This window comes from Mesoplodon mirus (genome assembly GCF_964341445.2).
Source record: "Mesoplodon mirus genome assembly, chromosome: 2".
In the NCBI taxonomy this organism is placed as follows: domain Eukaryota; kingdom Metazoa; phylum Chordata; class Mammalia; order Artiodactyla; family Ziphiidae; genus Mesoplodon; species Mesoplodon mirus.
This window is the reverse complement of record NC_138977.1, coordinates 9,437,661-9,465,055: the sequence shown is the minus strand read 5'-3', so window position 1 is coordinate 9,465,055 and position 27,395 is coordinate 9,437,661. Positions and strand designations below refer to the sequence as shown.

The window sequence follows — 27,395 nt, the reverse complement described above, 5'->3', positions numbered from 1 at the left end:
TGCAAGAAGCCGTTTGAGTCTCCTGCTATCGTTGACATCACAAGAGGGGCACGTTTGCCTCCAGACCCTTGGAGACCAGTCTTTAGAGGAAATGAATGCTTGGCATTGTCCTCTTGTTCCATGTCTTAAACCACGGTGATTAGGACTCACTCTTTTATTTATAAAAGCAGTGGCCACCTGCTTTCTTGCCATAATTTGTAGCAGTATATCGCTTAGAGCAAAAGCCAGAAAGTTATATAACTTCTAAATTTGCTAGTAGAAATTTGGGGGGATGGTATTTGTGGAATTGTGTGACCTGTTGCTTGGCAACTTGAAGAGAGTTCAGCTTCTGCATTCTGTGAACTGTCAGAGTCACAGAGTTTGGTGAGGCGGGTCAATTAGTTCTTGCTACAAAGAGGAAATTAATTCTTCCTTCCTCAGAGGGCTTGAAAAGTCGTCCTTCAGAGCAGGCCATGTCACACTTCTTCTGCTTGACTCCACAAATTCTTCTGCCCTTTAGCCCTCTTACTTCTCAAGAGTTTGATCTGATCCGCCTGAAGGCTGGAGCATCTTGGCAGAATGAAACAAGGTGGTCAGATTCGTCTGTAACAACATATGCGGGCAGTTACCAGAAAAAGCAGCTGGATGATTCCACATGCGGTCGACTTCAAGCAGGGCAGCACTGGCCTGAGTGTAACCAGTAAGATTCCTTTGTGATTCACCCCTGGAGATGTCACTGTAACTAGATGAGAATGCTGTTAGAAGGAGGAGGGTATTGTCAACCCTGAGACACTTTGTAGACTTCCGTGCTGTATATTTTCCTGGGTAAATGTCAGGGGGAGGAAGACCTAAATGTCAGTTACCAGCTGAAATTACGTTTGTATTCTCTATTTAGTACTCCTAAAATTATGTGCAACTACCTTTACTCTTGAAAAGTTAAAATATGAGTATTCGGTTAAGATGTAGATATTTAGTCTTCTCTGCTCAGCAAAGAGGTGCTCCTGAGAATTTCACTTTATTTTTTGTCTAGTTTTTCCACTTTGGGGAATTGAAAAATTCCCTCGGAGCAGGAGGAACGTTGACTAAATCCTCCTCTGCCCTCCACCATGAATTGTCTCTGGATGAATTCAAGTGTTGGGGGCCCGAAAGACATATTCTGAGTGTTTACTATAAACCAAGCCCTATGACAGGCCCACAGAAAACATTCATTTCAGTTTCATATGGTAACTGAAACCACAGAAATAAGTAACCAGCACAGGGGAAGGAGATTTTATCAGTGTCTGTGGTGGTGGGGAGGGGTATTGTGTTTCTGGAAGGAGCTCTGTAAAGCAGCTTTCTTCTGAGCTGGTTTAGCAGGTGGGGAGAGAAGGGAGGGCTTCCTGGAGGAGAGAGTGCACAAAGGCAGCGAGCTCTTAATCCCAGGTGTTATCTGAGAGCTGCGAGCAACTCAGTGAGTTTGAGACAGAAAGCATTAAGTTAGGATGTGGAAAAGATGATTCGTAATGCAGTATTTCCCTCTGTAGGTTGTCAAATATCTTGTCCAAATTCTGGAAATCTATTTGAAAATCAATTGGATTATTGGCTCCAACTTGAGACGTGAGGAATAATTCAAATAATACCCTAACAAATACTAGTTATTTTGCCTTCCAGGGCTTTCCAAATTATCAAAACAATACTTAAAGCCAAAATGTCTCAGAAGTACTTTGCAATTGGATGCCTCATCTGGTGTATTCCAGTGAACTACACAGTCACTGCATTTTTAATAGCTCTCCAGTATGTTGACACCTCAATTAACTTTGGAAGTCCCTTTACTAATTCTGTGAATTTTGAGGCACCTCTAGGCCAGCAGGGGAATGTTCAAGGCAATGCTTGCTTCCCTATCTCAACTTTGGACTCTCTGAGATATACAAACCCAGAAAATATGAAAACTGTGAGAGCTCTGACTGGGCCTTTCAGAAGAGTCCCAAATTCTTTGAAAAGCAATGATTTTCCCTTCTGCATTGGTACTTATAGAGACAAATCCCTGAATGAAAAAGCAGCTGGATCATGCTTCTGAAATGAAGAGGCGCTGTGCCAGGGCTTACTAAAAGGCCACGGGACAAATAGGGAGCATTAGTTTGTTACAGCAGCAATAGAAAAGTACAGGTGGATTCCGGAGATATTGCAATTTGGTCTAATAAAGTGAGTAACCCAATAAAGCAAGTCACACAAATTTTTTGGTTTCCCAGTACATATAAAAGTTATGTATACACTATATTGTTAAGTGGGCAATAGCATTATGTCTAAAAAACAATGTTCATGCCTTAATTTAAAAATACTCAGTTGCTAAAAAAAATGCTAACCATCATCTGAGAACACAGGGTTGCCACAAACCTTCAATTTGTAAAACACACAGTATCTGCAAAGCACAATAAAGCCAAGTCCAATAAAACAAGGTATGCCTATAACACAGGTAGAATGGAGAGCAGAAACATTTTTATAATAAAGTAAACATTTTTATAATAAAGGAAGGAGCACAATACAAAATTTTCATGAATCTTTAAAAGCAGGAAATATAAAAGAAAATTAGTACTTACCAGACCAAATTTTCACTTACCAGTGAAAACACTCAGAACAGTGGAGAAAGGTCGTGTTTGCAACCCCAGGTAGATTAATTAATTTGAGCCAAATACAATTTTTAAAATGAAAATTTAAAAAAAAATGCCACTTTGCTAAAATATGTCAAGTTTTTTTTTTTTTTTTTTTTTTTTTTTTTTGTGGTATGCGGGCCTCTCACTGTTGTGGCCTCTCCCGTTGCAGAGCACAGGCTCCGGATGCTCAGGCTCAGCGGCCATGGCTCACGGGCCCAGCCGCTCCGCGGCATATGGGATCCTCCCGGACCGGGGCACGAACCCGTATCCCCTGCATCGGCAGGTGGACTCTCAACCACTGCGCCACCAGGGAGGCCCTAAAATATGTCAAGTTTTTAAGAATAAAGATAATCAAAGATGCGTAAGATCTCCACACAGAAACCTACAAGACATTAGTGAGAGAAAATAAAGATCTAAGTCAATGGAGAGATAAACCATGTTCATGGATTAGAAGACTAAATATTATAAAAATATTATTTCTCCCCAAATTGATTTATGCAATTCCAATAGGTGTTTTTGTGGAACTTGACAAGATGATTCAAGGCCAGGGAATAGCCAGGACACTCTCAAAAAAGAACAAAGTAAGAGGGTTTGCTCTACAGATAACAAAATTTACTATAAAGCCTCAGTAATTAAGTCAGGATGGCATGTGGCACAAAGATAACAAATAGACCAATGGAACGGAATAAAGAGCCCAGAAAGAGAACCATGCATATATGGGCACTTTTTTATGAGAAAGGTAGCAGAACAGTGGAGAAAGGTCGTGTTTGCAATCCCAGGTAGATTAATTCCAGATGAATTAGAGGCCTAAGTGTGAAAGGCAAAACAGCCAATCCATTAGATGACGACATAGAGAATATCTTGTTGATCTTGAGGTTGGCAAAGATTTCTTAAACAGACACAAAAAGCACTAACCACAAAGAAAAAGTGAAGCAAATGGGACTATCTTAAAATTAGTTCTCTTTAACAAAACACACCCTTACAAGTATGAAAAGGCGAGCTACAGAGAGGAAGACAAGATTTTCAATTCAGTGACTGACCAAGGGCTCATAACTATGATACATACAAAAAAACTCCTACAAATTAGTAGAAAAAAGACAACCCACTAGAAAAATGGAACAGAGACTTTGAAATGAAGTTCATAAACCAAGATAGCCAAGTGACCAAGAAACTTATCAGAAGGTCCTTAACCACATTAGTAATCAGGAAATAAATGTAACTTAAAACCACAGTGAGCTTACTCATGTCATCTTCCAGAAAGGTTAAAATTTAAAACACCATTAATACTAAGTGCTGGGCTTCCCTGGTGGCGCAGTGGTTGAGAGTCCGCCTGCCGATGCAGGGGACACAGGTTCGTGCCCCGGTCCGGGAAGATCCCACATGCCGTGGAGCGGCTGGGCCCGGGAGCCATGGCCGCTGAGCCTGCGTGTCCGGAGCCTGTGCTCTGCGACGGGAGAGGCCACAACGGTGAGAGGCCCGCGTACCGGAAAAAAAAAAAAAAAAAAAAAAAATACTAAGTGCTGGAGGGAGTGTAGAACAATGAGGTCTCTCCTGTACGTCTGGTGGGAACGTGCATTGAATTGTTTTCTTTAGAAAAACTGTTTGGTCTTGTTTTCTAAAGTTGATGCTGTAAAGTTCCTAGGACTTAGCAGTTCTGAGTATACACCCAGTTGAAATGCATTGTCACACGTGCACCAAGAGACATGTACGAGTATGTTCATAGCAGCATTTTTCATAATAGCCAAAAAACTGAAAACAAGCCAAATGTACAATATGTACTATTCATCTGCAGCAGAATGCATAGACACTGCTGTGATCATACAACGCCAGTGTAAACGAACCAACTATGGTTACACCTTGTCATGACACAAACATTATATTGAGCATTTTGAGCCAGATGCAATACATATTGTATTATTCCATTTACATAAAATTAAAAAAAAAACAGTCTGAGCCAAACGATAGTGTTGGGTATATCTGCCTGGGTTATAAAAAATATAAGGAGAAGCAAAGAAATGATTCCCATAGAAGTCAGGAAACTGGCCCACTGATTACCTGCCTCAGACCTTCTGCCTCAAACCTATTGGAAAAATAATTACTGGGGTTGGGCTTAGAAGTGTACATTTAAAAATTAATACCCTCTAGTGATTCAATTGCTGCTGTAGGTTAGGAGAAGAAAGATACAGGGTGGGCCACCAGCTGTCATCTCAGGAGTTATTAGGGCTAGTCTGTGGGCTGAATACATGTCCAGGAGCATTTTAGGACTCTTTAGGCTGAGATAATTCCCCTCTATCCTTACGTCACACACACATTCCAGGTCCCCGGAGCTCAGAGACCCTCCTCCCCCCAATCAGAGGCCCTAAAACAATGGCCACCATGTGTTGCCCTCTAGAAATTGATGACTGTGCTTCCCGCCAAGCCAACTGCTTGCCTAAAATGAGTGTCATATCTGGATTCAGGGAAACTGAACTACAGATATGTTTGAAAGATAGACACAGCATCTGTGAATCCCCAAGTTACCCCATTGCTACTACGTTTTCCTGGGAAACCAACATAATTACTGTAATATTTCCTATTCCATTCATAGCACTTATCTTATTTTGAAAACAACTCTCTAGTGAAAGTCTCAGAAATCCTGTGAAAACAATTTTGAACTTAATGTTTGAGATTTTCATGTACAAATGTTGAACACTTTACCCTTTTATGACAAATCAGGGACCAAACAAATCACTAAAGACAATGAGAAAGTCCAACTTGGGTTGATTTAATGAGATTTTACGTTTGGGAGTGTGGAAAGAGAGGAAGAGAAGCGTCGAAGTTTAAGAAATCAAATGAAAGGGTGAGTGAAAAGCCCTGTTAAGTCCATAGTCTGTGACTTATAAACCCATAAGCTTATAACTTGTACTTGCTCTCTTTAGGATGTCATTGCCAAACTGCTTTGCCCGCAGGGCTGGTCTCCAAGAGACCACAGATGTTAAAGGTAAGTGCAACATGATCAGTTCTGAGCACAGCGCTTTGGCCAAGTTTGCTGTCTTGATAACTTTTATGTTCTTGATCGTCATCCAGATGGTTTCCATTTGCCTACTAAAGGCAAGGCATCTCTAGCAAGAAAACGAGCATGTTCCACTCTGGATCTGTCGCTCTTAAAAATAACAGTCATGGGGCTTCCCTGGTGGCGCAGTGGTTGAAAGTCCGCCTGCTGATGCAGGGGACACAGGTTCGTGCCCCGGTCCGGGAAGATCCCACATGCCACAGAGCGGCTGGGCCCGTGAGCCATGGCTGCTGAGCCTGCGCGTCCGGAGCCTGTGCTCCACAACGGGAGGGGCCACAGCAGTGAGAGGCCCGCGTACCGCAAAAAAAAAAAAAAATAACAGTTATTCCAGGGCAAAAAAACTTCCTCCTCCATGTTAGTCCCAGAGTGTACCTTCTGCCAGAGCTTGGAGCTCTAGGTAATGGAATCTGAGCTTTACTGGGTACATCAAAGAACTGGGAAGAAAAACCAAACTATTATAAACCACCGACTAGGAAACTCCATTTACTAATCTATACCCACCTCCACCCAGTTTTAGTTAAATCGGGATAACACTAGCTGCTATGATAGATAAACCTCCACATTCCAGTTGCTTAACACGTTAAAACACAGTTTTTTTCTTCATCTAAAGGCCCAGGAGGGTGTTTTGCAGACAGACCTTCCACAGGGTGTTCTCAGGACACAGACTTCCTTCATCTTGGGGTTCCACATCCCCTGGGGCCCCAGAGTCATTTCTCTCCGTCTGGCGGGAGGGGATAAAGGGTAGGGAAGGCACCCCTGCTTTTTCACCATTTCAGCCTGGACATGACGCGCATCTCATATGCTCACATTCCAGTGGGAGAAGCGATCACAAGACCCCACCTACATGCCAGAGAGTTTAGATTCCTGGGCTGGGTAGGCTCTTCCCAGTAACAACTGCACACTGTGGAAGGGGACAGCTGGCCGTCCTGCCACACACTCTGATTTTGGGGGAAGAAACACAATAGGTTTTTCTCACATAATTTCCACCTCTCAGGGTTCAACCTTTGAAGGTTTAATAAGACTAAAGATTATCTCAAATTAGGGTTTTTAAAGCACCTTATAAACTATTCTGTTAATACTTTTTGTTGTATTTGTCTTTCAACATGTACCCGTGTGTTGTGGGAGGAGGGCGGATGGTGTCAGGAACCATCCTACAGCCTCATGGGGTTCTCCTAAATAATGGACCGTCACTATTTTGCTGGCTTTCTCAATAAAATTGAACTTTATGGGAATAGTGCATTTGAAATGGGTTTTATGTGTCCCTGTATGGTTTGTTGAGGCAAGAGACAGGACAGCTAACCATCTGAGCTATTGTTACAGTCAGGAAGGATTTTCTGTCCCTGTTTGCAGTAATAAACGTAAAACTGAAACACACTACATAGCTCGGAGACAAGTCTGAGCTAGGGTAGGGGAAATTAAATTACCACTGTACCATAGGTATTGCTTTGTTTTCCTATATCTCCTCTCCTGTCTTTATGGTAAAGTATTGGTAGAGGAAAGGTAGAAAGGACATAAATGTTGTATTCATAATGATGACTTACTAATGGACCTCGCCCATGTTGCCTTTTTCACTTTCCTCAAACGGTCATTTTAATTTAACTGATGACTACACTCTTCATGAAGAGGTGACAGTACATCAGAGTAGAATTATTTAATGTGGCCAGAGGATAACTTCCCTTTGTGCTTCTTTTCACTGTCCATGTCTAATTTTTGGATGATCAACTTTGTGCTAGAAGCTTCTAATGAAGGGAATTGAAACACGAAGCCAAGGATCAGATTGTCAGTACAAGCCCACTGGATAAATTTGCTCACCACTAGTGGACATTGGTCTGTTGACTGTCTCTTTGTAGAAATGTGTCCATTGGGACTTCCCTGGTGGCACAGTGGTTAAGAATCCGCCTGCCAATGCAGGGGACACGGGTTCGAACCCTGGTCCGGGAAGATCCCACATGCCGCGGAGCAACTAAGCCCGTGCACTACAACTACTGAGCCTGCACTCTACAGCCCGTGAGCCATGACTACTGAAGCCCGTGTGCCTAGAGCCTGTGCTCCGCAACAAGAGAAGCCACCGCAATGAGAAGCCCGCTCACCGCAACAAAGAGTAGCCCCTGCTCACCACAACTGGAGAAAGCACCCATGCAGCAAGGAAGACCCAACACAGCCAAAAATAAATAAATAAATAAATTTTTAAAAAAGAACAAAGAATTGATAGCAGATAAGAGATGTCATTAAAATTTTTTTTAAAGTGTCCATTCGTAGCTATGCAAATCAGACTGCTCGTAAGTGTGATTCACATCATCAGAGGAAAAACGGTCTCAAATTCTTTTTCACGACTGCCTTTCAAAGAGTTCCATCGTATGTGTTCTGCCTACACTAAGGCGGGTTTTCCTCTTGCGTCACTATTAATTTTCTTTCCAAGTGATGTGGTTGTGGCTTTTCCCTTCTTTGGCCCCTCATACGCTCATCTCTCATGTTCAAAGAACAAAGCAATAGCTAATAAAAACTAAAATCAAGGATCCTAAAACTGCAATACCACAGACAGTAACTGTTCAACAATTCAACTTTCTCTAAGACAGATTCTAGCAAGTTTTGTTTAATTAAAAAGCTTCTCTCCAGGGCGCTTCCCTGGTGGCGCAGTGGTTGAGAGTCCGCCTGCCGATGCAGGGGACACAGGTTCGTGCCCCGGTTCGGGAAGATCCCACGTGCCGCGGAGCGGCTGGGCCCGTGAGCCATGGCCTCTGAGCCTGCGTGTCCGGAGCCTGTGCTCCACAACGGGAGAGGCCACAACAGGGAGAGGCCCGCGTACCGCAAAAAAAAAAAAAAAAAAAAAAAAAAAAAAAAAAAAAAAAAGCTTCTCTCCAGCAGAAGCAATTTATGAAGAGTGAGGTGGGATGCCGGGCAGCTGGGGTAGCTCTCACGGGCTGTTCCTTTCCCTCTTCTCGTTCTTAAGGCCATGCCTGTGTGGATGAGCCCAACTTACCCTTGCAAAAGGGTACACTGGGCTCTTTGATTCTTGTTCTTCCAGGAGACGTAGGATGTACTAGGGAAGAGGTTATCTATAGAATGACCACATCAAAGCCCAGATGTGACAACAGGTGTGAGATCTTCTTGGGATATTCCCTAGCCACACATAACAAATTCCAAGTCCCTAAAGCAGCTACCTGGAACTCTCTTTATGGTACATGGCCTTTTACAAGGATGACAAAATCCAGGAAAATATTTACAAGAACCAAATAATATTCTAAGAGGGCAACATGAATATGGTTTGTCATGTTACTTCAAGAGTGTGTGTGTCCATGTTTAACATCTTCTTTTTCTCCTATTCTTTCACTCTCACTTTTATTCTCCTGCGAAGCCTTCTCCAAACCTCAAGAGACTTACAAAAGTAAAAAGAACTCACCAGACCACCCATAAGTCATGTCGTTACACGGGGAGATCTTAAAGCATAAACAAGATGATGTCACTTCTCTGTTTCCTGTCACACTTGCAATAAAATCCTAATTCCTTACCAAGGCTGTAAGGCCTTGCACAAATGGGACCCTGCCTATCTGTCCAGTCTCATTCCATGCCTTTCCGCTTTTTTTTTTAATTTTTATTTATTTATTTATGGCTGTGTTGGGTCTTCGTTTCTGTGCAAGGGCTTTCTCTAGTTGTGGCAAGTGGGGGCCACTCCTCATCGCGGTGAGCGGGCCTCTCACTATCGCGGCCTCTCTTGTTGCGGAGCACAGGCTCCAGACGCACAGGCTCAGCAATTGTGGCTCACGGGGCCAGCTGCTCTGTGGCATGTGGGATCTTCCCAGACCAGGGCTCGAACCCGTGTCCCCTGCATCGGCAGGCGGACTCCCAACCACTGCGCCACCAGGGAAGCCCCCCTTTCCGTTTTTGATCACCCTGTTCCGGTTACATTGGCTTCTTTCAGAAACTTGAAACTGCTAAGCCATTTCCCACTTCAGGACTTTTGCACATACATTCTCTTTGCTGGAATGCAATTATCTCAGCTCTGCTGAGCTGTAGCCTTCAAGTTTGAATTTAAATGTCACCTCTTCAGAGAGGGCTTCCCCGGCCACTACATTAAAGTCAGTTCTTCACACTCTTTCCATTTTTAATTTCCTTCTTAGCTCCTAATTTGCCATGTATTCTTGTATTCGTTTACTTGTTATCTCTTTCCTCTTCTAGAACATAAGCTTCATGAGAGAAGGAACTTGTCTGTCTTCTTCGTCTCTGTAACTCCAGCACCCAGGGCAGGGCTCAGTACAAACCAGATGTCCTTTAACTGTATGTTGAAGAGTGGTTTTTATGGACCTTCCATGGTTGACTTTTTCTTTCCCACAATATATTTCCTTATAGAGGCAGTTTGTTACATAGAATTTGTCTTCCCAAAGGGCATTCATAAAGTACTTTCAAAAATTAGAATGTAGTTTTTACTGAAGCAACCTTTCAAAAACTTGTGTTTCCACGACCCAGCAATCCCACTACTGGGCATATACCGTGAGAAAATCGTAATTCAAAAAGAGTCATGTACCAAAATGTTCATTGCAGCTCTATTTACAATAGCCAGGACATGGAAGCAACCTAAGTGCCCATCAACAGATGAATGGATAAAGAAGATGTGGCACATATATACAATGGAATATTACTCAGCCATAAAAAGAAGCTAAACTGAGTTATTTGTAGCCAGGTGGATGGACCTAGAGTCTGTCATACAGAGTGAAGTAAGTCAGAAAGAGAAAAACAAATACCGTATGCTAACATATATATATGGAATCTAAAAAAAAAAAAAAAAAGGTCATGAAGAACCTAGGGGCAAGACAGGAATAAAGACACAGACCTGCTAGAGAATGGACTTGAGGACACGAGGAGGGGGAAGGGTAAGCTGGGACAAAGTGACAGAGTGGCATGGACATATATACACTACCAAATGTAAAATAGATAGCTAGTGGCAAGCAGCCGCATAGCACAGGGAGATCAGCTCAGTGCTTTGTGACCACCTAGAGGGGTGGGATAGGGAGGGTGGGAGGGAGGGAGACGCAAGAGAGAAGAGATATGGGGACAGATGTATATGTATAGCTGATTCACTTTGTTATACAGCAGAAACTAACACACCACTGTAAAGCAATTTTACTCCAATAAAGTTGTTAAAAAAAACCCAAACTTGTGTTTCCAATGGCAGGCTTTAAAATCCTGTGTAGTAGCACATAAAATTGTAATACTTTAAAAATTGAATGAGGGAATTCCCTGGTGATCCAGCGGTTAGGACTCCGTGCTTTCACTGTCGAGGGCCCAGGTTCAATCCCTGGTCGGGGAGCTAGGATCCCTTAAGCCAAGCACGGCTTGGCCAAAAAAAAAAAAAAAAAAAAAGAAATGAAAAATAGCATTCTAAATGGCACTGTTGCATTTGGTACGTGGTTTTAGATGTACACGCTGCACCACCCCCGACCCAGGCTCTGGTACAGGCTGAAGACGGCACAGCCAGGCAAACCCAAATCTGAAACATACACACTCAGTCGTGTAAACCAGTGACGGTGAACATGATCGGGGATGAGTGGGAGAGAGGAAAGAGGGCGGGAGAAGAGCTGGTGCCTGTAGGGCCCGAGGCAGGGGAAGTACCTTCCTCTTCTTCGTGATGTGGGTGTCCTGTGGCTTCCAAGCTTTGTTCACCTTGTTTCCATAACGTCTCAGGGATGTGCCCCCTTGTGCTGTTCCGGGAGCATTTCCAAAGCTTTTGGCTTCTGGAGGCTGGGGCCCCAGAGTGAAGGTGGGTGCAGATGGATTAGGGCATGCCTGACGAGAGGGACTTTTCCTGCAGGTTTGCTGTTCGGCCTGGGGAGGGAGCAACAGGCCAGCCCCGGGACGGAACAGTAAGTGGGTAGATGGCCACCAAACCAGGCAAAATCTGCCCCAGCTGTCCTGGGAGAGACGCGCAGCTCATCATCCAGGCTTCTCCGCACCCAGGCCAGCATCTCCCAGGCAGAGGCATCAGGAGGGCCGCCCCTCTCCAAGGCATCCTCTTTTCCAAAGGCCAGAATTTGGGGCCAACAGGAAAGACTCCCCTCCTGGGCCTCAGCTACCACGAGAAACCCCCAGATGAAACCTCCCACCCCGCCAAACAGAAACCTAATTCCTACCTATCTCCTCCTGCGTGTGAATTCATGCCATCTTGTGCCTGTCACCTGAGTTGTTTATCCCTGAGGTTCCACACTTTGCACTCCTACCACCTGCACTGAGAATGTTCTAGCACTTTCTCCACCCGTCCCATACCCCCCCACACACACACCTGTTGCCTGATGGGGACTGATATGACTTGTACCTGGATTCCTCCTGGTGCAAGCCCTTCAGGTCCGTTCTGCTGGGAGAGAAGAGGAGGACTCAGGCTTCCACATGAATCTCCTCCCTGGCTGTTCCTAGGGCCACTCTTGTGTGCCTTCCGTAAAGGCGAGCTGCCCCTGCAGGAGAGCTGAGGACCCGCAGGGCCGCCGGGCAGGCTGCTGCATCACCTAATCCTTGCCCTCCCTCTCTTCTCCCCACTCCCACGGTGGAGCTCGACAGCGCGGCTGCCCAAGGAAAGCAGCAAAGTGGCTTAGAACAAGCCTCACCCACCACGGGGCTCCCGAATTCACTCCTGGTGTGGGCTGTCACAGCAGAGGGACCTTCTAATGCCGGGATTCAGTTTGTTTTCTGGCTCATTTGTATGCCTGGCTGCGGGAAGCGCATACATTTCTTTTAAACTACAGAAAGAAAAAAGCTTATGTTGGCCACCCATAAATCTAGGCAGCCTGGGAAGCGTTTTGCCTGGGACTGAGGTCCTCACCACACTCAAAATGACAGATAACGCCGGATGATGGCCAGCACACCCCAAAGAATCCCAGGATGGGTCCCCCGGACCCACGGAATACCAACGTCCCTTTCAGGAGTTGGGAATTTTGTTTTCCTCTATTTGAAATCAGGAACCAGTCTAATAAATGGTTAAATGTGTTTGTCAGAAAATATTCAAGTGTAAGGCAAGAGTTTCCAAATTCCCTGCAGAGACTGGACACAAGGGAACCTTGGCAGCCGAGCCTGTTATTAAGAAGGTCACAAGATGCCATCTGTTACTGTGCATACTTTGCTGCTCAAGCAAAACATCGACTAGGAAGTGGCTGCGATTGCTTTTGCCCATGAACTTAAAAGATAGCATGACAGTGGGCACTACAGTGACTTCAGGGGCTTGTGTGAACAAACCATGGGTCTTCCTACGGGACGGGCTGGAGCTGTGTGGGGAGAAGATGGGAAGAAGACACTGTTTTTAGGTCTGTCTTTGGTTATGGCTCCAATGTAATTTGGGATGCTGCTGCCTGGTTTTCTTAATTTTTTTCTGCCTGGTTTTAGCCATCTATAAAATATGATAATAGCACTTCCTTGCCTATAATTATGAAATTAAGGCAGATAAGTGAATGCCTTATTATACACAATTAAAGATTTTTAAAAATATTTATTTATTTATTTGGCTGCACCAGGTCTTAGTTGTGGAGTGCAGGATCTTTAGTTGTGGCAGGAGGGAACTAGTTCTCAGACCAGGGATCAAACTGAGCCCCCTGCATTGGGAGCATGGAGTCTTAACAGCTGGACCACCAGGGAAGTCCTAATTTTTTTTTTTTAATTCATAGAAAAGTTGAAGGAATTGTACAACCAATATTTGCCTACTCTCTGCCCAGATTCACCAATTGTTAACATTTTGCCACATTTGTTAACATACAGCTTTATCTCAGTCTCTCCCTATTGATACTTGTATATAGTACTTCTTTGCTGAACTATTGAGAGTAAATTACAGGCATAATAACAGTATATCCTTAAATACTTCAGCATGTACTCCTAGGAATTAAGAATGTTCTTTTAGCAAAAAGAAAAAAATGTTCTCTTACATAACTGTAATACTATTATCACACGTAAGAAACTTAATACCGAGAGAAAAAGTTTTACCTAATATACAGACCATTAAATACCTTATTCTTAAAAATCTGTCAGGAAAAGATTCACTCTGTCATCTATCCCAATGGTTAGCAATTCTCTCTTTGAAATACATTATATTTTTGAGGCACTTTGAAAAGCCTGATGAAAGCTCTGGGCCCTATCTTCAGAAAAACATCCACTGAGACACTTCTACAAGCCAACAATGCATACCTCTTGGATCCCTCCAGGGTGTCCATGGACTCTTGGTTAAGTGTTGTTAATCTTTGGTCTAAATTCTCCTCTTTTGTGTACATACAATTTAAGACCACAGTACTCCAAAAAGGTTAAAAACTATTTTTCTTCACTTTCCAACATTATGTTTTGTGTTCATGAAGCTTCATTTCAAGGAACTCAAAGTTTCAAGGACCTCAGGGATGGGTAGGTAGGAGATCATATGATCCCCTAATCTAAGATAAGAAAACGGAATCACAAATACAGCTGAGAGCAGTACAATGACAGATACCCAGTAGGTGGACTACATGATTAGAAGACCAAGAATATTTCCAAACTTGAGCTTCTCTGGTTCTGAAAGAGTGGTGCTTGCAAACCCACACTTGCTTTCTTGATAATTCACTTTTAAAACCAAATACCTGTGGCATTCCATCAGGGTTGGCGCAAAATTTATGGACCTAATATGTAAGGTAGAGTTTGTTGGCCGTTACTGACATTGTTAGTTTCATCAACAAAATTGCCCAATTTGGTTGCAATTCTAGGAGGAGGAAGTGGAAGCAGGGAGGTGGATACACAGTAGCAAATTAGGGTAATGTTAAATGTCCTTAATTAAAAGGCCAGCTGAAACTGCCAAGGTCAAGTTGCACTGTGGGCTCTATTTCGTCAACTGTTAACTTGCAAAGAAAAAGATCGTCAGCTGACCAAACTCCAACATATGGGAGCTTGCTGGTGTTCTTCTCCATAAACAGACTGAAGAAAATGAGAGATGTTTCTAGCTCAGTTAGAAAAATGACCAAGTTCAGCTAAAAGATGAGCATAAATGTGTAAATCCCTCATGTAGTGGTCTAGCACAAATTCTAATGCCTGTTTTCCCCCTATAATCCATCAAACGCCTCAAAATTACTTTCTTTAAAACTTCTATATTATAAAATCATATAATCTAGTAATTAATGATTATCTCATATAATTCTTGAAAGGAAGGGTGACAAAAAACTACCTAAAGCCTCTGGCAGGCCTATGGGATTTATAAAAGTCTTATAGAGCTTTGAAAGGCTAAGGATTTACAGCCAATGGAATAATCAGAGCTAATTATGCAGGATAAACTTCTAATCCACATGCTTTAACTGCTGCTGTGAAAAAGGACCTCAGTTACCTAATATACAGACCATTAAGTACCTTATTCTTAAAAATCTGTCAGGAAAAGATTCACTCTGTCATCTATCCCAATGGTTAGCAATTCTCTCTTTGAAATACATTATATTTTTGAGTTTTTCTTGAATTTAGCTAAATAATTATTGAACTCTTTATTTGACTTTAGCTTAAGATAGCCTGTTTTTTAAAGTTTATCGGCATAAAATAGCACAAATAATGAGTATCTGCCAAGTGCTATTCCTCTCCCTTGACTCATCCCTGTTGACCAGGCCCCATCCTTTTATGCCAAACCAGACCCTCTTTACCTTTTTAAATCAATTTTTATTTACTTTTAATCAAATTTAATTTTTTCATCTTATAGGAAATTTATAACTTATAATTTTTTCCTCATAACAATGGCTATAATCACAAAGACAAATGTTGGAACGGATGTGGAGAAACCAGAACCTTCATTCATTGCTGGGGGGAATGTAAAGTAGCACAGCTGCCTTGGAAAACACCTTGACAGTTTCTTTAAAAGTTAAACATAAATTTACAATAGGATCTAACAATTCCACACCTAGGTACCCACTCAAGAGAAATGAAAACAAATGTCTACACAAAGATTTGTACGTGAATGTTCACTGCAGTATTATCTATAGTAGCGAAAATTGGAAAGAACCCTTACATTCATCAGTTGGTGAATGGATAACAAAATCTGATATATTCATACAATGGGATACTACCCACCAATAAAAAGAGCGAAATATGGAATGTGGATGAACCTCAATACAATTGTTAAAAAATACACTAGAGCTTCTTCAGACCTTGAGAAAAATGTATAGCTTTAGAATTTTAGCATAGTCTTGGTTCCCTCCGATTCTAAGAGTATAAGCTGTGTATCATGGAAGAATGTTCCAGGCATAAATTTACCTTGACTTCTGGCTTCCAGTTCTGCATGTAAGGGGCTTGAAAGAGTCCACTCCATCCTAACAATGGGTAAAAAGCTGAAGAGACTGAAAAATCAACAACTCTTCTTAGATCCATGAGAGAGGTGAGGACACAGGGAAAACCACCCCCCCCAAGATTGAAGAGACAGACAGGTGAATTCAGAGTCTCACAACTTACCAGAGCAGAGTCTCACAAGTGGAAGCCACTACGGGAACCAGTGCCAGGGTTGGAATACCTGCACAGTAATTGCTGACAAATTGCTGGAGGCTCAATGTAGACAAGTCTGAGAGTGAAAAATTCTAAAAGGACCCAGGCATAGGGCAACCCCTATAGTATCGTGAAATTTATCCCCAGGAACTTGACCAGGTACCCACAGTAAATATCAGAGAAAAATCCCCTTGTGCTTCTGGCAGGGGGAGGGGAAAAAGGAACCATTTTGAAATACTCCAGAGCACTATATTCTTCTTAACAAGGTCTACCCTCATGAGAAGCTAGTTAACCAGAGCCTAATCTGCCAGGGTATTGTCATACCGTAACTGACCTGGGAGAAGGGAAGTACCCAACTCCAGCTTACCCAAGCTTTCCATGTGGGAAAAGAAATACCCAACTCCAGTCCACTTTAGCCATTCTGTTCTACCTAAGCGGGGAGAAAAAAACTTGGAAAAACTTGTGAAGTTCACAGTCCAGAGGCACAGGCTCACTAAATGGCTGAGACCTAATCATAGGACTATAGAATGCTTCCCCTCCCCCTACAACTTACCACCACATTATTTAAGGTCCTATTTACAGCAATTCCTTTTACCTGGTACAACACGTTCTGCTATCAAGAAAAAATTACAAGGCATGCTAAAAGGCAAAAACACAATTTGATGTAACAGAGCAAGCATCAGAACCAGACATGGCAGGATGTTGGAATTATCAGACCAGGAATTTAAAACAACTATGGTTAATATTCTAAGGGCTCTAATGGATAAAATAGACAGTATGCATGAACAGATGGGCAATATAAGCCTACATGGAAATCCTAAGAAAGAACCAAAAAGAAATGCTGAGATCAAAAACAGTATAACACAAAGAAAGAATGCTTTTGTTGGGCTTATTAGAAAACTGGTCACAGCTGAGGAAAAAAATCTCTGTGCTTGAGGTTACCTCAATAGAAACCTCCAAAATGGAAAGGCAAGGAGAACAAAGACAGAAAAGACAGAACAGACTGTGGGACAACTATAGAAGGTGTAATGGGCACACCAGAAAAAGAAATAGAAAAAATATATAAAACAATGATGAATGAGAATTTTCACAAATTAATGTTGGACACCAAACCACAGATCCAGGAAGCTCAGAGAACATCAAGAAGGATAAATGTAAAACAAACAAACAAACAAACTCTACAGAGGCATATCATTTTCAAACTACAGAAAGTAAAAGTTAAAGAAAAAAGTCCTGAAAGAAGCCACAGGGGAAAAACTCCTTACCTATAAAGAAACAAGATAAGAATCATATCCAACTTCTTCTCAGAAACCATGGAAGCAAGAAGAGAGTAGAGTGAAATATTTAAAATGTTGACAGAAAAACCCCACTAACCTGAAATTCTATACCCTGTGAAATTATCCTTGAAAAGTGAAGGAGAAAGGAATACTATCTCAGACAAACAAAAACTGAGGGAATTTTTTGCCAGTAGAGCCGCCTTGCAAGAAATGTTAAGTTCTTTAGAGAGAAGGAAATAATATAGGTCTGAAACTTGGATCTGCATTAAAAAAAGGAAAAGCATCGAAGAAGGAGTAAGTGAAGGTAAAATAAAAACTTTAATTTTTCTTATTAATTGAGCTAACATATAAGTTTGTTCAAAGATAATAGTAGTAACAATGTATTCAATTATGTATGCTTATGTATATGTATATGTCTTATGTATATACTTATATACATATGCTTATATATAAGTGAGGTGAATGACAGAAATAATACAGGAAACAGGAGGGAGGAAATAGGAATATTTTATTATTATAAGGTATACTCGTGAAGTGCTATAGTGTTATTTGAAACTACACTTGGATTAGCTGTAAATGTATATTGAAAACTCTAGGACAACCACTAAAAAAGTAAAAAAAAAAAAGAAGTAGAATTATTATACTAAGAAAGGAGCAAAATACAATCATATAAAATGACAGAAGGCAGAAAAAGTGGAAGACAAAAATAGGAATAAGGGCAACAAGTAGAAAACAATAACAAATATGGTAGATGTTAATCCAACTGTATCAATAGTCATTTTGAACATCAATGGTCTAAATACACTAATTGAAAGACAAGAGGTTATCAGTAGATCAAAAAACAAGACCGGATTATATGTTATCTACAAGAAACCCCCTTTAAATATAAAGACACATATAGAATGAAAGTAAATGGATGGATTACTTGATTTTCATCATATGTAAGTTTTAGAAATATCATACAAAGTTAAATGAAAATAAATGCTTACAAAAAAAGAAAATAAATGCTTACAATGCAAACTAAGTAACTCAGAAAGCTTTGAGGTGCTTGGTAGTATGAAAAATTTTTTAAAAAACACTTCAAATCATAATAATTGCTATAAAAAAAGTAAATAGATGGAGAAAAATATACTATGCTAATACCAGTGAAACATAAAGCAGGAATAGCTCTATTAATTTCAGACACAGCAGACTCTGAAGCAAGGAAAATTATCAGGGATAAAGAAGGGCATTAAATAATAATAATGATAAAGGGGTCAATTCTCCAAGAAGACATAATAATCCTTAACATGTATGTACCTAACAACAGAGTATCAAACTACGTGAAGTGAAAACTGATAGGAAGGAGAAATAGATGAATCCACTATCATAGTTGGAGATTTCAACACCTCTCTATCAGAAATGGACAGATCTAGAAGGAGGAAAATGAGCAAGGACATAGTTGAACTCAACAACATATCAATCAATTGGATATAATCAACATCTATTAAATAACTTCATCCAACAACAGCAGAAAATACTTTCTTCTCAAGCTCACATGGAACATTCATCAAGATAGACCACATTCTGGGTCATAAAATACACTTTAACAAATTTAAAAGAATAGCAATCATAGAATGTCTGCTTTCAGACCACAGTAGAATTAAATTAGAAATCAATAGCAGAAAGATAACTAAAAAATCCCCAAATACATGGAGATAAAACAATACATTTCTAATAACACATGGGTCAAAGAGGAAAGGTCAAGAGAAATTTTAAAATATTTTGAACTAAATGAAAATGAAAACACAACTTATCACAATTGATGGAATTCAGTAAAAGCAGTGCTTTGAGGGAAGTTTATAGCATTGAATGCATATATTAGAAAAGAACAAAGATCTAAAATCAATTTATTTTCCACCTTAGGAATCTAGAAAAGGAAGAGCAAATTAAATCCATAGTAAACAATAGAAAAGAAACAATATGTAGTAGAGTAGAAATCAATGAAATTGAAAACGGGAAATCAAGAGAAAAAATAAAGGAAACAAAAAGCTGTTTCTTTGAAAAGATCAAGAAAATCAATAATCCTCTAGCCAGGCTAACTAAGAAAAAAATAGAGAAAGGACATAAGTTACTATCAGAAATAAATGAAAGAAGGGAAATCACTACAGAGCCCATGGACATTGAAAGGATACTAAAGGAATACTATGACCAATTCTATGCTGACAAATTTGATAACCAAGATGAAATGGACCAATTTCTTGAAGATACAAGCTGCCAAAACTCACACAAGAAAAAAATACACAGTCTGAATAGGCCTATATCTATTAAAGAAATTGAATTAGTAATTAATAACATTCCCAAGCAGAAAGCAATAGGCCCAGATGGGTTCAACAGTTAATTTTACCAAACACTTAAGGAAGAAATTATACTAATTCTCTACAATCTCTTTCAGAGGTTAAGAGGTGAGGGAATACTTCCTAATTCATTCTATGAGGCCAGCATTACCCTAATACCAAAGCCAGACAAAGACATTACAAGAGATATACAGATAAACATATCTCATGAACACAGATGCAAAAATCCTCAACTAAATATTAGCAAGTAAATCCAACAATGTATAAAAAGAATTATAACCACAACCAAGAGGTATTTATTCCAGGTATGCAAGGCTGGTTCAACATTCACAAATCAATTAATGTATCCATCACATCAATAAGCAAAAAACAAAACCAAAAAACACCCACATGATCATATCAATAGCTGCAGAAAAAGCATTTAACAAAATTCAACACCCATTCATGATAGTAAACTAGGAAACGTCTCAGTAAACTGGGAAAAGACGAGAACTTCCTTAACCTGATAAAGAAAATCTACAAAAAAAACCTATAGGTAACATCATATTTAACGACAAACTCAAAGCTTTCCCACTAAGATCAGGTACAAGGCAGGGATTCTCCTCTCACCACCCCTTTCAACATAATACTGAAAGTACTAGCTAATGCAATAAGACAAAAAAAGGAAATAAAAGGTATAGAGATTGAGAAGGAAGAAATAAAACTGTCTTTGTTCACATATGGCATAATTTTCTAGGCAGGAAATCCAAAAGAATTGACAAAAAAAGTCCTGCAAGTAACAAGTGATTATAGAAAGGTTGCAAAATACAAGGTTAATACACAAAAGTTGATTGCTTTCCTATATACCAGCAATGAACAAGTGGAATTTGAAATTAGATTCAGTGCAACCCCAATCAAAATCCCAGCAAGTTATTTTGTGGGTATCAACAAAGTGATTCTAAAATTTGTATAGGGAGGGATAGATAGGCAGAGCACAGAGGATTTTTAGGTCAGTGAAAATACTCTGTATAGTACATACTATACTCTGTATAGTATGTACTATAATGATGGGTGCATGCCATTATACCTATAGAATGTACAACATCAACAGTGAACTGTAATGGAAACTGTGAACCTTAGGTGATTATGGTGTTACAATGTAGGTGTGCCAATTGTAACAATGGTTAACACTCTGGTGGGGGAATGTTGATAATGGGGAGGCTATGCATATGTGGGTGCAGGTGGTATATGGGAACTCTATGTATCTTTCTCTCAATTTTGCTGTGAACCTAAGACTGCTCTAAAAAATTAAAATCTGTAAAAATGTAGAGGGCTTCCCTGGTGGCACAGTGGTTGAGAGTCCGCCTGCTGATGCAGGGGACACGGGTTCGTGCCCCGGTCTGGGAAGATCCCACATGCCGCAGAGAGGCTGGGCCCGTGAGCCATGGCCGCTGAGCCTGCGCGTCCGGAGCCTGTGCCCCGCAACGGGAGAGGCCACAACAGTGAGAGGCCCGCGTACCGCAAAAAAAAAAAAAAAAAAAAAAAGTAGAGCATTTGAAAGGTTAACTTTTTTATGGGGGAGAGGGGACATAAAGAATTATTTTGTAGCTGAATTAAAACTTAAGAAAATTAATAAAGACTGAAACACAGTCCCTATTTTAGACTTACTTCAGGAAAACCTCATAGAGAAAGCCAAAGGACATATAAAACTGAATTATTCTGATAACACTTTTTTTATAGACTCAAATAATTTCAATGTCTTCTTAGCTATTATCAGTATGGTTTTCTTTTTAAAATAATATTGAAATATGTACCATAAAAAACAAACATTTTTACCCAGCCACCCCAGAAGCTCCAGAATGTTTACTATGACTTAACCTTTAGTTATAGCTTTGTCTTACCTTTTACTTTTCTGTTGGCCAGATTCTAAAGGGAAATAACTGATGTGTATACAATTTGTTGGTATAGTCTAACTGGGAATGTAAGAAATTTTATTCTAGCACTGGGCTTGATCCTTGAAGAAGGTTTTCCTTCTTCATTTGCATGCAGGGCTATTCCCTCATATAACCAGTTCCTTTAAAAATTCATTTGGTGTCAAGCATGGAGTGGTAAGTCCAACATTTCTCAGTGATCATTTACATGTAGAGCTTAAATGATTGCATACTGCATATTATTTATTAAAAAAAAACTGGAGGGGGTTGGAGTTATTGTTTAATATATTCATTCATTAAACATTTATTCCTGAGTGCTTATTATGTGTGTAGCTTTCCTCTAGATGATGGAGAAACAGAGATAACCAATATTATAATTGTGAACTGATGATACTGTATTTTTTTTAATAGTCACCAACTTTTCCTCTTTCCCATGTGTGACAATAATGATACATACTACACTGACAGTTAAAAACAAACACAGCTTTCCTCTGATTGAAAACTTTCAAATAATACAGAGACATAGAGACAAAAGTAAAAGTCACCTGAAATCCTTCCCCTCTCCCCAGGGATAATCACCACTAACGTTTTAGTGAACTTCCTTAGAAACGTATCTCTATACTTATGCATACATAAAGATGCGCACAGGCATACACTTAGAGTACATGGATGGGATCCATTGTCCTCTGTAATCTGCTTTAACCACTTAATGTTTTCATGGGCATCTTCAATGTTAACACAATCATTATTTTAATGGATACATAATATTCCATTGACTGGATGTATCCATTTAAAAATATGCCATGTTGCTGGGCATTTAGGTTTTTTAAATTTGTAACTATTATGAATAATGCTGGGATCAGTACATTTGAATGTAAATTTTTTATAATTGTACAGTCATCATCTCAGAGTCCTTTCCCATAAGTAGAATTCTTAGGTTAGAAGGTATGCTTATTTTTTTTTTTTTTCTTTTTGCGGTATGCGGGCCTCTCACTGTTGTGGCCTCCCCCGTTGCGGAGCACAGGCTCCGGACGCGCAGGCCCAGCGGCCATGGCTCACGGGCCCAGCCGCTCCGCGGCACACGGGATCCTCCCAGACCGGGGCACGAACCCGCATCCCCTGCATCGGCAGGCGGACTCCCAACCACTGCGCCACCAGGGAGGCCCGGTATGCTTATTTTAAATTTTGATGTACAGCCAAATTGCCTTCCAGAAAATTGGCCTTATGAACTAGCAGTCCACAAGAGTGCCTGTTTTCCTATATTTTCTCTAACACTGGCTTTAAAAAATAATTTTGATGTTTTCTAATTTGATAAAGATACTTCAATCTCCTTTTAACTTTCACTTCTTTGATTACCAGTGCGGTTGAGCATCTTCTGTGTACTAATTATTCATAGCTCTGTTGTGACTTAGAGTCAATTCTCATTATTCAACGTAGTTCCCTTTTCTAAAGTCTCCACTAACACTGAATCACTGAATACTGAACTATTATTGCTCCTAAGGGAAATGGAGGGTCAGGCTCCTGTGAGCCTCTGGTCATATGGTTTTCACTGACTGATCAATATGTAAATTTGTTTTATGCGTGTTTCTGTTTAACAGTACCTTATTTAATATATAGTGTTGATCCATTAACGTTGAACTTACAGCATTATAACTTGTCCCTAAACAAAGCTTATCTAACAAGCGTATCTTCTCTGTAAGGCATATCACAGCCCTCCTGCACTTAGGAACACTAGACAGCACGTCAGCACTGCACCTGGGGGCCATTTTAAACAGTGAAGTCATTAACAAAAAACATGAGAACGCAGAACATGTGGCGCTAAATTGGCTGCAAATAGGACACTTTGTTTACTGTATGAGAGCTGAAACAAGGAAGAGCGTGCTCTGGCTGGACCTCCATGGAGACTGTGCATGTCAGGTGACTCAGACTGTTTGCCACTTTGGGCATGTCCTTGAACAATCTAAAAAGTGCTGCGAGTATTGACTTTGGGGTTACATATAAATTTTAGCAAGCAGGCAAATTCTCAAATATGGAATCCATGAGCAACGAGAAGTGATTGTATTCACTTCCTTTGCCCATTTTTCTACCAGGGTATTTAGCTTTTTCTTATTGGCTTGTGTAAGCTATTTGCATATAAGGATAGCAATTTGATAAATATTTTCTCCAATTTTGTCCTTCTATTCTATTGCTAGTATCTGTTAGTATAGTGGCTGCCGACAGCAGTATCCAATGCCTTTTGAACAGGGAGGACAACACAGTGGAAACACAACAGTGGAAAAGGAATTTTATTAAGTTTCTATTGTGAATGCGGTTGGTTTTATTTTTACCTCTCTTTTTCACAGGCACACCAAATTCTGTCTGGGGATTCTCCTCTAGCACCTCCAAGTTATGAAAGAACCTGTAAGTCCAATCCCAAACTACCACTTTTACATTCATGTTCTGCCTTTATTGTAATTATGATTTTTATCCGATATCTTCATCCATTCCAGAGTCTGAAGTCCTTTAAGGCCTTTTGCAGTTTTGCCTCCTCCCTCCCATAATGCACTTTGTTACGTCATTGCGCGTACCTCTCCTGACTGTAAGGATGGTAGGCTGCAGAAGTAAACAGTGGGGGGATTCCCATAGAGGCAGTGTTAGCAACAGCTCTGAACAAGAGTGTACCTGTGAAAAGGTTGTGATGGTGACAGAAGCTGGGGGTCGGGGTGGGAGGGCAGCGTGTGTGTGTGTGTGTGTGAGGTCGGTAGTGTGTGTGAACTACTGATGAAAAAATGGTTTAGGAATGTCTGTACAGTTCATTTATTCATACTATGATAGACTCTACCATGAACACTTACACACTGGCTGTCTCTCTCTTCATGCCAGATGTGAGAATTAAAAAGCCAGCATCTGAGAACCTGATGAAGTACAGTTGACTAAGGAGAGAGTTCCTGAAGCATGTAAGAATCTTTTCACTTGTCACCCAACAGTGGATCCCTGGGAGTGTCAGTAATTTTGCACAGTGTAGCCGTAAGGGTGGAGGTGTGTGTATGCTTAGAATTGGTGTGAAGGTAATCCACAATTTACAATCATGTGATAAACAGAAAAGACTATAGAAATAGACTATTCTGATAAGCAGTCTTCCCAAAAGCATCATGAACATTTCTTGTTTAGATCTCTCTCTAGTTATTTTGGAAACAAGCCTCAAAGAGGCTTTCAGGGACTGGAATTTCTCTCCTACGGTCCAAATTCTCATCAGTGACATCAGAGATTTGCTGGATTCCACCTCTTGTGAAAAAGACAATAAGTTCTCAGACTGTCCTCCCCTTCGGGGGACCCACCGTGGGTGCCCAGGGTCCTGGGCTCAGCTTCCTCACGTGCCTGTTCTGCTACCCAACATCTCCTGTCCCCGCTCCCCCTGACGTGGCCCTCCAGAGCAGGGGCTTTGTCTTGCTTAGTCAGACATTCTCAAAACCCAGTAATTTTTAACAGGATGTGAAAATGGGATTCTTCTTATATCTTAAGAGTCCTGGCAGAGACTTCTAGAGAAAGAAAGAATAAAAACTGGTTTCTACAAGCACCGTACTGACTTCACCTCATTTAATATAAAAGTTACAAAAATTTCTGCTATCCTATTACTTTTGCTTATTAAGATTTCTCTTTAAATTGACTTTAAAAATGTGGCCTCACCCTAAGTAATTATATTTACAATACCATGGGTTTGGTATGCTAGTTATGTGCATTAGACAAAAACACCTGGACTTCCCTGGTGGTCCATTGGTTAAGACTCCAAGCTTCCACTGCAGGGGGCACGGGTTCGATTCCTGGTGGGGGAACTAAGATCCCGCTTGCCGCACCACGGCGAGGCCAGAAAAAAACAAAACCTGACCATTAAAATAAAAAATGTTACTCAAGTACCACCTAACATTATCATAAGAACCACCAGTATATGTACATATCACTCTGGAAAATCCTAGTCTGTGGGCACCAACAGGCTTATCTGATAAATTTAGCTAATGGGACAGGGTTGAACAGCCCACCTCCGTTCCCAGGTAGCTAATCTATTTAATGGTGACCTTTCAGAAAGTTACCAGGTAACCTTCCTAGCATGGGAGGGCAGGGCTGTGGCAGGCAGTAGAGGGAGTTATTCGGGGGCATTTGTTTATTTATTTTTTTTTTTTGCGGTACGCGGGCCTCCACTGTAGCGGCCTCTCCCATTGTGGAGCACAGGCTCCGGACGCGCAGGCTCAGTGGCCATGGCTCACGGGCCCAGCCGCTCTGCGGAATGTGGGATCTTCCCGGACTGGGGCACGAACCCATGTCCCCTGCATCGGCAGGCGGACTCTCAACCACTGTGCCACCAGGGAAGCCCGGGCATTTGAAGCTGGGCAGTCCACTGAATGTTGTATTATGCGGGTAGCCAGGGACCTCCCTTCCCTGTAGGGTTGATGCCTGCTTCTAGGAAGAGTAGCTGATTTCCTGAAAGTATATTTACTGCTAGCTGGCCTCCTGGGAGTTGCTCGGGAGAATCATGAACTATTGTTAAATAAATAAATCCCTCTTGCTGCACAGAGTTGTACTGATGCCAAGCAATTCCGCTGCCAGTGTCCGCAGCTGTTCCAGGGAACAGTTGCCTGTCTCTTCGAGGTGCTTCCCCGACCCCCTCCCCTAAAGTGAATTTTCTATACTCACAGTAGCTTCTTTTTAGTCAACAATTCCCGACAAATTAATGACATTACATCCTGCTCTTGTTTATATGGTGCAACAGGCTAAAAGTATAACACACACACACACACACACACAGGCACACCCCACGCAATTAATATGGGATACTTGTTTGGGAAGCCTTGGGCCTAGAGTTCTGAGTAAAGAATAAATCACAACTTGTAATGTATAGGACAAGGCAAAAGTCTTAATTTGAAAAAAAAACAGGCATTCTATTTGGGGGAATGGGAACAAGCACTGAGATGTAAAATGTACACATTCCTGCATCGGCAGCAAGTAGGGACTGAATGAGATTTTCAGCAGTAAGTAAGGACTGAGTGAAGATTTCGACCATCATTAACAGTATTCTCACTTTAAAAAGTATTTGCTTGGTGTCTAATGCTTTTGGTAACCATCTTCTGCATATTTATATTTCTGGGTCCTGTCTTCAAGAAGTTCATGATGTAACACTGGAAAGCAGAGACATCCACGCCCAGGAATGTCTGGACTAAAGGGTTGGTAGGGAAGACGGGAAAAAATTCTTACCGCTAAAGGATGATTAAGGGGCAGTACAGAGAAGCAGTGAATGGTTCAGTTACTGATTCCAAGAGTTCTTGCCTTTTTTTCCTCTCCTGCTTATTGATCTGGGCTTCCTGACACAGACGCGATACATGACATAGGAAGGTTAAAGGAGGTGGAAGAAAATGCAGGAACAATCCCAATTCCTGCTCGTTACCGATGTCTTGGCAATTTAATTCCCAATTCTGTGCGAAAAAGTAACCTTTGCGGGTGGGCGAGTGCTGACAGCCAGGCCATTTCTTTTTTCCAGCTTCGGGAACCATGTTATTCTACAAGCAAGACTAGCTCATCTGAAGACTCAGAAGCTGATCAATACTCCGTTTACAGTCTTGGAGGACCGTTCTCATCATTTAGCTGAGTCGGAAAACGAAGCCACAAAGCTGGAGGCCCAGAGCTTGCTTAATTAACGCCTTTGAGGTATGAGAGGGCCCGGGAAGACACGGACTTGGGCAGGTTAGCTTTCTTGGGCACTTGCCGGGGCTTCAAACGCCTTCATCCCTGTTTGT

General features: G+C 41.2%; 1 protein-coding gene across 1 annotated transcript; it reads left to right on the top strand.

Moving 5' to 3' along the window:
* Positions 1–419: 419 nt before the first annotated feature.
* On the top strand, positions 420–27,395 carry LOC309795855 (uncharacterized protein C4orf51). The gene is given in 7 exon segments (XM_082608675.1): positions 420–679; positions 5,528–5,589; positions 21,749–21,807; positions 23,973–24,030; positions 24,493–24,539; positions 24,543–24,566; positions 27,140–27,395. Coding segments are annotated over 7 exon segments (585 nt in total). The 5' UTR covers positions 420–452; the 3' UTR covers positions 27,248–27,395.